This window comes from Dendronephthya gigantea, unplaced genomic scaffold, assembly GCF_004324835.1.
Source record: "Dendronephthya gigantea isolate DGI-Jeju-01 unplaced genomic scaffold, DenGig_1.0 000072F, whole genome shotgun sequence".
NCBI classification, from domain to species: Eukaryota; Metazoa; Cnidaria; class Anthozoa; order Malacalcyonacea; family Nephtheidae; genus Dendronephthya; species Dendronephthya gigantea.
In genome coordinates this window covers 745,904-757,030 of record NW_021163082.1, presented here as the reverse complement: position 1 = coordinate 757,030, position 11,127 = coordinate 745,904, and the positions used below count along the sequence as shown (strand labels likewise).

The following is an 11,127-nucleotide window of genomic DNA, read 5'->3' as shown; positions in this document are numbered from 1 at the left end:
CTTAATGCGACAAACAGATAGATAGTAATGTATTGCCTATAGGCGGGCTATAGTGTAATGTCATAATATGTATGTATAAAAAAATAAATCGTTGCTTCTTGTTGAGTAAATAAAAAAAGCCGTATTTTCCATCGATGATAATTATATTATTTTTTTCAATAATTTTGGTAATTAATATTTGTCTAAATTATGTCAATGAAATTTATTTTACACTGGATTACTTTTTATAGAAGTTGAACCTTGTTCGTCAGGATTGCACAACTGTCACAATAATGCTCAATGTATTAGCGCTAATGGGTGGTTTACCTGTAAATGCAATAAAGGTTTTACTGGAAACGGCGTTTCTTGTAGTGGTAAGTAATTTCTTTTGCGTCGTCACTTTTTCGCGAAAGCCATCTTAGAGGTAAGCACGCGAACACCAAGGATGCACTTGCTCGAGTGAGATGCCCGAGTTCAGGGGGCGCATTCGCCTCAAGAATAAATCCTCAATTTTTATTGCAGTTTTTGAGTGAATGAGCTTATCTTTGACCAATTCAAGGTGCCTATGCCGAGATTGAATATGCATGATTTCGGTGAATAGACTTTCCTTTAATTTAGATTTTCTTTTTTTTCATTACTCTCCAGTTACTCATAATGCATTTAACATCATTAAAATAATCATCGTTTACGGATACGAGATAACTTTTAACCAGTGTCATGACTGTCAACCTTTATTCCTTTGTCGTTGAATTTGCCTTAGTTTCCAATAACATTCATTTTTAGATATCAACGAATGCGCGTATTCTAACAACTGCAGTAGTAGTTCAAGAGCTTCTTGCACCAACACTCAGTGGGATCTTACCAATGCGCATGCAACAACGGATATACTGGAGATGGAATCCATTGCGAAGGTGTGTCTCTTTTTTCATGGAACGTTTTGAAGGTTAAATACCCGAATAATCTTTAACATATATCTATTTTTCAGTAAACACAGAAACAATTAAATGAGTTTACATCCTATTTTCCCCTCCAGATATTGATGAGTGTTCTCTGTCTACGCACAATTGCGCTGATAACACCAACTGCACCAACATCAATGGATCTTATCTATGTACTTGTGACACTGTTCGAGATGGGAACGAAAATTCTTGCGAAGGTACATGTTTGCATGATTATAGCAGGAATTTTTCTATACTGCGCGTGGATTTTTGAAAAGTTTTTTTCGTCCTTTTCCTGGCATTTACATTGTTTGCACTTAACGGGATATAAAATGTCTACACAGATTATAGGTCAGTCATTGCAATTTATTTTTTGTCATTACGACAACGTCTTCTTGACTATTAAGACAACGTCTTCTTGTCTATTGAGAGAACGTCTTCCTGTCTATATTAAGTTTTTTATCTGTTATGATACATATGTACACATTCATAGAAAAGAACAATATATAGATTTACAAATATTTACATTCATATACAAGAGAAAGGTTGTAGTCGATGTAACACCAACATTTTTAGATTATTTGGCAAGTTGAGCTATTTAACATTTACGTTCATGTTATAGTGAAAATGTTATAATTTTTTAGTTGTTAGTTAATATTAGGGACCTTAAGATGCACCAAAGCTACGACGCAGGCGTTACATGAAATCAACTGGAATTGTTAGAAAACCATTTTTAATTAGTTTTACATACAGCTCTGCCCTTGTTACCGAAAGAATTCCATGATTTTTACTGTTGTGAAACTGTGGAAATGAAGACAGCCGGTATTATCTAACAGTTATTTTGCGAACTCGAGTCGTATATGAGCTGATAGCGATACATGCGCATGCAGGGGTTATAATTTTATTGGAACATCCATGGTTGAATAGTAAAGATAGCATAGTATCGACCACTACATCCATCCAAAATATTAGCTTACACAATAGCTAAAAATGGTAGCCATGCCCAATTTTCTTTATGCTTAAGCTACCAATACAAAGTCAAGCACATGGAGTTTAGCTATCCTTCACCAATAAATTAAGTGTTGTATAAGAGGGGCTTTCGTTTTGGTTGGTTGTTTCAGGTATATGGCTGCTCCTCTTCCCCTAGTATTGCAATATACGAATTAAATTCAATGACCACTTTGCAAATGTGGGAAATTGCGAAAAAAATTGCTTATATATACAGCTATCTATAAACCAGCGTTAACCGTGAGGAACCGTTAAGATTTTATCAGGTTTGTTTACGTTGTTGACATGTATATAATGGCTAGGAGTGTAACCAACGTACAACAGACGCGTAGAGCAGATAATGCCGTGATTCATGTACACATAGCGTACCTATTTTTCTAAATGTCTGCAATCAATACACGGACTGTTGTAAATTGCTCTTAAAGACCGATTTTCTTAACCGACTGTTTATTAGACGTTTCCAATGCTGATACTTATGTTTTCTTCCAGTGAAATCGACAAGTGTTCGATTGAGAGGCCCATCACGTTTAAAAGGCGTTGGACGCGTTGAGATTTTCCATAATGGAGTCTGGGGAACAATTTGCGATGATACTTGGGATATAAAAGATGCTAATGTTGTATGCAGAGAGCTTGGCTATCTAAACGCAGCTAGAGTTCTTAGGGGTCATTCAGCGATTCCTGGGTCAGGGCGGATATGGTTAGACAGCGTTCATTGCTCTGGAAACGAGGAACATCTTACGAATTGTTCTCATTCTATCTGGGGAACTCATGATTGTACCCATCTTGACGATGCGGGTGTTGAATGTTCTAGAACAGGTAAATTTTAGCAATGAAGGTTTAACCATTCCCAGAATGTCACAAGTATTCAGTTCGTAAAGTGTGGAACGGAATAGAAATCGAAAATGGTATTGTTTGATACATAAAATACGATGATTTTCAGGCTATGAATGGCTGCTACAGCGGATCATCTCAAAGTTTAAAACACCGACACGTTTGATTCCAAAATATTGAAAAGTGTGAAAAAATTTAAAAATTTCAAATTTTGTACAATATATATTTTATATTTTTGGTTTATATCAGATATCGACGAATGCGTCTCATCCGCATTGCATCACTGTCCACACACAACTCACTGCGTTAACACCGTGGGAAGCTTCTCATGCGAATGTAATGATGGTTACACCGGATCCGGAGATACTTGCACTGGTTAGTATAGTGCTACTCGTAGCCAATACATTACGACAGTTAGCCAAATAAGCACTTTCCGTACGTAAATATTTGACGCAATGGAAATCAAACGTGCACCACACAGTCACAGAAAATTTTACGGGTTTACGGCACCTTTGTTTTTAAGTCACTAATCCCCCAGCAAAAAACGTCACAAAAATTATATAGTTGTTTAATGGAATTTTATGCCACTGTAATGTGACAATACATCACCTGAGACTTGGGTAGCCTTCGCAAGCTTCGAGGACAAAGCACTTTTGGTAGAGGGGGGAGGCATATTACGCCCACCCCATTTGGGCGGACATGCTATCGACACCAAATACATTGAGGATAGCGCATTGACGAATAATTATGACCTTGACGGTGACCTTGATTATGACAGTTGTGCTAAGAAAAAAAGCAGAACAGACAACGACTAAACTACAGCAAATTCTCTCTAACGGCCTCAAAATGTATTCCTAGATATCAATGAATGTTTGTCAGAAAACAACTGTGATTCTAACGCTGATTGTTACAATACGCGCGGGTCGTATAGATGCACATGTAAAAATGGATATTCTGGAAATGGAACTGAATGCACTGGTTTGTAGTTACCTCAATTTCTAAGAAAAACTACGCTCATTTGGAGCTTGAATTATTACTTGTATACTATTCCTATACACACTTGTATGACATAGCTACGTATTGATTTAGATCGTGGTCCTATATATGTCCGTTTTAGATATCGACGAATGTTCCGTTTCTCTCCACAACTGTTTTTCAAGCTTAAACTGCACCAACGTTGATGGATCATTTTTATGCACGTGTGATGATAAAGAGATTTGCCAAGGTATATAGAGTACTAATATTTCTACTTTTTTCTGTTACAGTTGGTTTTACATGCATTTATCATTGTCGAGATGATACGATAATGAGGTGTAATCTGCTGTACTCTAAAAGCATTGGAATAACTACACGTTCACAGCGTACATTATTTTTAATGCGCATGCAGGCTAATCAGATAGTAAAAATATTGCGCGTCATAATATTTTATGACTTTTCCCATATCCACACTATTAACATTGCATGTGCTAATTACCTAGGGAAAAATATCAGGTTAAAAGGACCATCAAGTGCTAATGGTACTGGTCGGGTGGAAGTATTTCGTAACGGAAAATGGGGAACAATTTGTGATGATAACTGGGATATACAAGATGCCATAGTAGCATGCCATGAACTTGGTTATCAGAGTGCTCTAAACGTTTTTGGAGCCGGACAAGTTCCTTCTGGTTCAGGAGAGATTTGGTTAGACGAAGTTCGTTGTACTGGGAGTGAACGAAATTTGACAAGTTGTTCTTCGAACCCCATTGGACATAATGACTGCAGTCATTCTGAAGACGCTGGAGTGCACTGTACCGCAGAAGGTAAATTATACGATTATTAAAATTTAAAAAAAAAATTATCGTATCACAAAATGACGAATATTGTTAAAATTTTGAATATTTTTTTGTGGGCGTGAAGACGGACGCGAATTGGCAACGCGATGCAATTCTTCATAGTTTTTCAGTTCCTGACTGATCAAAAATATTTCATTCTTATTTACGAGAATTTCTTAACGATACTGCATTTTCACTGCTCTTGTGTCCAGATCTTCCAAAAATTGCTTTGAAAATCAAAATTTATCTGCTTCTAAGAACACTTTAGAAGCGACAAAATTTCGTTTTTAGTTTGCTATAAAACTCTAATTTCTGCTATAAATATATTCAGCATTAATATCTGCACGAATGAAAAAGATATTTTTGACGTCTCGTGTATTTCATGAAGATAACGATATCGTCCAAAGTTCTGCTTACGAAAAAAATTAGTCGTGTTGCTTCACTTCAACATTATCTAAAAAATTTCGAGGTTAACATGTCTCGAGCTTGTCGTGGAAGGTATTAATATTATTTATACAGAGATTACTTTATGGTTGGGGAATACGTACGATTTTGATGCACGAGTTTTGATGAAGGATTGCAATAAAAATCGTACAAAGAGCTAACCATGAAGTAATTTGTTTATTAAATGTGTATAGAGATCAATTTGACAACGACACGCTTTTAACATACAAAAACACAGCGAGCAACAAAAATCGAAATTTTATGCATCAAAACATATTTATTACCGTTCAATTTCTTTGTAATTTTATTCAATGGAAGTTAGATATTCTTTTCGAAATATTTGAATGCAAGAGGACTATGTTTGGAATCTCACTCCTGTATTTCGGCGGACGCCATCTTGAAAGAAAATGTAAACAAATTGCCGCCAAAATGACATACGACAATTTTTCACGTGTGAAGAATATCGTACGTCCAATCAAAAGCTGTGTATGGCATTTTTTCACACGTGAAAAACATCTTACGTCCAGTCGAATTGCATGAAATTAATTTACACAATGAAATACGATTTTAATATCATTTTACTGTGCATAAATCTCTATACACATATAATAAACATGTGCATGTATTTCTATGTGACTCATTTTTGTACGGTTTTAAATCATGGATGGCTATACTGTATATCCCCCTTGATGTCTGATTATCGAGCGTGTTTTGCCATGGGGAATGCTCGAGAGTATGGAAGGTAATTGTAAATAAAATAATTTTTCACTTTTCTATGTTTTATTATTGTATATAGATGTTGATTATTGTACTTCGAACTTGAACAACTGTGGTGATCATTCTCAATGTATCGATACTGTCGACGGGTTTTCTTGCAAATGTGATCAAGGCTACTTTGGAAGTGGCATTAGCTGTTCTGGTTAGTAATAATAGTTGCATGACATTACGCGGATACCATAATTATTGTGTGTTTTTTGCCTGCAAAGCGGGGCAATTTGCTATCGTCTGCCGAAGTTTCAATACGCATGCCTGGAAGCGAAGGTCTCTCACGCTTTTCGCTCGTTTAAATTAGAACAGTTAGTTTATCACTTGACACGACGTGCCCATTATATAGCGATGTTTAGGTTTAGGAAGTATAAGCGTACTTTTGCCGTCTATACTAACCAGGTTAAGGTCACAGTACTCATTACTAAACTTAGCATTAGTTTTGGTTTTGTGGCACATATTTTTATAATAATATATAATAATGATTTATAGTACGCGCGACCTGATTGGTCTATAGAAGCGTGTTTTTATAACTCTACTACACGGAAAATGCTCTCTATTTCCTAAATACTATTAAAAAACAATTAGGTATATATATTACGTTTTAGTATATTATGTATATTGTTGAATAAAAATTAGTTATACCTAATTATTCATATTATTTTTGAATAATATTAAGGTAGAGTTGGAACGAAAATGATATAATTTTTTTGAAGCGATTTCTATTATCGGTTTTTCGTCCGTAGATATAAATGAATGCTCCTCAAGTAACGCTTGTCACCCCAATGCTCGATGCATCAACTCTATTGGATCATACCAGTGCATTTGTAACAGTGGTTACACCGGAAATGGAACCGATTGCCAAGGTATACTATAGCCATATTGCAATAAAGAATCTGAGTTCAGGCTCACCACATTGCAAAACTGAACTGTTAAAGTTACAAAACTCTAATTTTTGAACACATTAGAGTGAATCAATCGAATCATTTATCATTTTTTTTGAAATTTTACATACTAAATAAGTAATCATAATGGAAAAAATGAGTACAAGTTTGCTCAAAACAATCAAATATTTTTTGTAAAAATTCGCTCATTGAAATTTGATAGAATTGATGAATTATTAGTCTTGTTACCTAAATTTGCAAAATTAACTGTAAACATTGCATCTCAGGTAGTCTTTTTGTCGCTTGACTATTCTTGTTTTACAGCGCTCAGCTTATTGTCTTTACTGTAAAAATCTAAAGAACAATAAAATAGGCGTAATTTATTACAAAGGAATTACAACATACCCGGCTAGTTGGGACTGCAAAAGGGTGGTACTCTTGCTCACATTTTCCCGCTCTTCCTGTTGAATGATGATGTAATAAAAATAAGAATGTGACAAGATAAAAGGCGTTCGCGTGGTCTCATAATATATATTTATGATCAAACTCTGTAGATCTGTATGCTTTTTTATACCATTTAGATATAAATGAATGTGCTCTGCCCATTTACACTTGTCATCCAAATTTAAAGTGCAACAACACGAATGGATCTTATATATGCACATGTGATGGTGAACCAGCTGGAGACAACTCTCCTTGCTTAGGTAGGTTAAACATATCATGACCATGGCGGAAGATTAGAATGTCTCTCATCAATGTCATGAAGATTTATTTATTAATAGCATTAGAAAGGGCACTATAATTATGTATAGTTAGAAAATAGTATTAAAGAATAGTGGAAAAATGAGCGCGTGGATAAAAGGAGGGGCAACTTCAAGTCCCAGATGCATGAATTTGGTCTTTAATTACTGTGTTCTTAAATTTAACCTTCGATGCCCCTTTATCACAGTCTGACACCAGAAATCTGCCAGGCAGAATGCGAATATGTGCCGCAGAAGAGTTATTATATAAATGCAAAGCGCATGCCCCAACTTGATGTGATTTAATCAAACTCACAGACAGAACCGCCGAGAGAAATTGTGGGGAAAACGGCGTATTCGACCATGGTCAAGTCGCTAAATGGCGTATTCGACTATGGTCGAGTCCTCCGAAAAACGGCGTATTCGACCATCGTCGAGTCAGCTGGAAAACGGCAATTCGACCATGGTTGAGTGTACCGGAAAATGGCATATTCGACCATGGTCGAGTCAGCTGGAAAACGGCGTATTCGACAATATCAACATATCTTAGAAATTAAAATAACAATGACTGTCACTAGTACTTTCGACTAGTGTGCGAATAATATTGAGCCCAACATTTTATAAGGTGCTTTTATTTTAGGCTCTTTCTTAAGTCGGGGGCCCTTCGGGTTTGGGGCCGAGGGCAAAATGCCCCCCTTGCTCCCTCCCTCTCGGCGGCCCTGCTCACAAAATGGACTAATCCGTTAAGAGCTGGAGTAGGCCTTGCATGAAAAGGCATTTTCTGTCAGTGTTAAGATTGCAAGCTTTTCTAAATTTTTGTACCCATTTGCCTCTAAAATAAATCTTGCAGTAGTTGAGAAGCAATAAGTGAAGACACTCTTCTACTCTCGGGCAAAAATTTCGCGTGATGACATGAGCCGTCTCAACGAATGTGCTTAAATTTTAAAAATCGGCGGTTGTAAACTTTATAGGTATTAGCGAAATAATTGGTCAATCAGTGCATTTTAAGATAATGAACAAAAGATTTAGCGAGCGTAATTTGAAGCGTAATTTGTGGATAAATTAGCTTTGACTCAAATCACCACCAATTTAGCTAACCTATACATTTCCTTATTCCATTGTTTTCAAGATGAATCAATGGGCATTAGGTTAAGAGGACCATCAAGTTCTAAAGGAGATGGACGTGTTGAAATTTTCCATGACGGAAGATGGGGAACAGTTTGTGATGACAATTGGGATATAAAAGATGCAAGAGTTGTATGCCGTCAGCTTGGTTATTTAAATGCTGTAAATGCACTGCAAGGGAGTAATTTCATTACCGGTTCAGGGCCAATATGGTTAGACGAGGTTTCCTGTGCAGGGAGCGAGCACAATTTGTCCAGTTGCTCTCATCGGGGATGGGGGAACAATGACTGCTCTCATTCTGAAGATGCTGGTGTACAATGTTCTTCCAATGGTGTGTTAATTTTAATAATAATGTGATTTTAAATCTCGGTTAATGTGGTAGTATCAAGGGCTTCCTCTTGCCTCCCTCTCACAAATTACTGTTTGTCTCCCAAGTGAAGGTTCATTTTGAGGGTAAATATTAGTGAAATAATCATGTTTAGATGAAAGTATTGGTTTTTTCAGAGTATATATAAATATTTTCTTCTAAGCATGATTATTTCAGCATTAAATGCAGATGATCAAGTCAAAGACACTCGAAATGCAAAAAACAAAATATTTTCGGTGGGAGGACTCCTAGACCCCTTTTTAAAATCGCTTCTATTCAATCTCAAGACCCACGCTCAAACGATTTCTTGAAAAGGCACTGAATCGTTTAGAAAATTTTTTCATTTCATCATTTTTTTTGGGTTAGCGATGTTCACAACGTAATAGTATTGTTTAGTGCCAGGTTTAAAATGCCGATTGTTTGTGATTTAAAACTCATCCCTAAAGATTTTTTACGAAATCCCCGTGTTTCTCATTATAGTTTAAAATTTTCTGTGTCTCAATAACTGCCCATGCATGTTAAACTGTATATAAACATTTTTTATTGCATTATAGATATTGATGAATGTTCCTTGAATACTCACCACTGCGCCAGTAATTCCTACTGCGTAAACACTCACGGGAGTTTTTCTTGCGAATGCAAAAAGGGATTTACTGGAAACAACGTTACATGCGTTGGTTAGTTGATAGTTTTTTTTGTCAATTCAGTATTTCATGAATTCGTCCAGTTTTTACCCCTATAATAACGTTTAAAAGTGACCATTGCATTTTACAAACCCTGGGAAGAAAGTACTTGGCATATTTGACACAAGTATATATCCATGTGCCCATGAGTCAACAAAATAAACTTTTTAAATATTTCCCTGCGTTCTAAAACAAATTTCTCACGATCTGTAGTTTGAATGAGGGCCTAAACCTTCATAAAACGTGTGTAATATAACTGTTAAGATTACAATAAAAACATGTATTTGAATATGCCAGCATGGATTATAGCCAGTCTTTCGCGCTTACCATGCAGCTAAACTAATCATTTTGGAGTTGTCTGGCTGTAGAGAACAATCAAAATCTGAGGCCGGAAAGAACATTGTGATTGGTAACTTCTGACTCTTAATGTTCTTCTAGACATCGATGAATGCTCGACATTTGATAATTGCCACAAAAATGCTTTTTGTACCAACAAAATTGGTTCTTTTGATTGCACATGCAACGATGGATATACAGGAAATGGAACTTTTTGTCAAGGTATTTTACTGCTTTTGGATTAGCCTGTATGTGTTAAACAAAAAACACTTGAAAAAACGTCTAATGATATGTTGCTAAATAGCAGGCATATTCCTACGGCTGAGACCTCAGTTAAAAAATATTACTTTTATATGTTATAGCACCTCTCAATTTTTGCTTAAAGCTTTAAACAAAATTAAATAAAATTGTTGAATTTTTTAAATCGACCGGCTCATGAAAGGGGGCAAAACGACTATTTCACACTGAAGTGGCAGATTTGAGTTAACTTCGATAAAATAATTAATTATAGTTACTGTATAGTTCTATTTCGTTTATTTCTATTTTGGAAAAAAAAAACAATAATATAATCGATTGTACAGAATCGCAAGCATATATCAACGGGAGAAACATGATTATTGAAAAAATCAAGCATTCTATAATTACGTTTTGATTTCAATTTGAATTTATAATCGCTTTAGATATTGATGAATGTTCACAATCATCGCACAACTGTATGGCAAACTATAATTGCACCAACACAGATGGATCTTATCTATGCACCTGTGATGCCAGGAATGGATCAACTTGTAAGTGAAATAACTGAATTTATGGCCCCTTTTTTTGCATATAACTGAACTGTTCTTATGCTTATGTCGCATGTCTGACCAGCTATCAATTAGCCATTCCGAAGTTGTGGTAGTGGACTGGTGCTAGTGAAGCCGACATGGCATTAAGGGACTGTTTTTGGGACGTAAACAAAAGGTACGTCCCAAAAACAGCCCCATGATGCATTGTCAATATCACTATTACCAGTCCTTTACTGCAACTTCGGAATGGCTAATAAGTAACAAAACTCACGATTAATTAATCCTTTTGTACTAAATTTTCATTGTGATAGGAACTGATCTATAGCTAGGCTACGTTTAAACCCCGTACAGCCGAACAAGTTTTCCTTTGCAAGTTTCATTTGCTCGTCTGTACGCGAAAAAATTGACAAGTTTTCTTTGACAAGGAG

At 35.9% G+C, this 11,127-nt stretch overlaps 1 protein-coding gene across 1 annotated transcript in view; it reads left to right on the top strand.

Moving 5' to 3' along the window:
- The first annotated feature begins 293 nt into the window (after positions 1-293).
- LOC114531487 overlaps positions 294-11,127 on the top strand; it is a 349,117-nt gene continuing 338,283 nt past the window's right edge. Inside the window, exons 1-15 of the mRNA XM_028553090.1 lie at positions 294-353; positions 763-922; positions 1,013-1,135; positions 2,415-2,741; positions 3,006-3,131; positions 3,615-3,734; positions 3,874-3,981; positions 4,235-4,555; positions 5,808-5,930; positions 6,523-6,642; positions 7,242-7,364; positions 8,530-8,856; positions 9,447-9,569; positions 10,014-10,133; positions 10,592-10,699. Coding sequence (XP_028408891.1) covers positions 294-353; positions 763-922; positions 1,013-1,135; positions 2,415-2,741; positions 3,006-3,131; positions 3,615-3,734; positions 3,874-3,981; positions 4,235-4,555; positions 5,808-5,930; positions 6,523-6,642; positions 7,242-7,364; positions 8,530-8,856; positions 9,447-9,569; positions 10,014-10,133; positions 10,592-10,699 — 2,389 coding nt within the window. The remainder of the gene's footprint in view (positions 354-762; positions 923-1,012; positions 1,136-2,414; positions 2,742-3,005; positions 3,132-3,614; positions 3,735-3,873; positions 3,982-4,234; positions 4,556-5,807; positions 5,931-6,522; positions 6,643-7,241; positions 7,365-8,529; positions 8,857-9,446; positions 9,570-10,013; positions 10,134-10,591; positions 10,700-11,127) is intronic.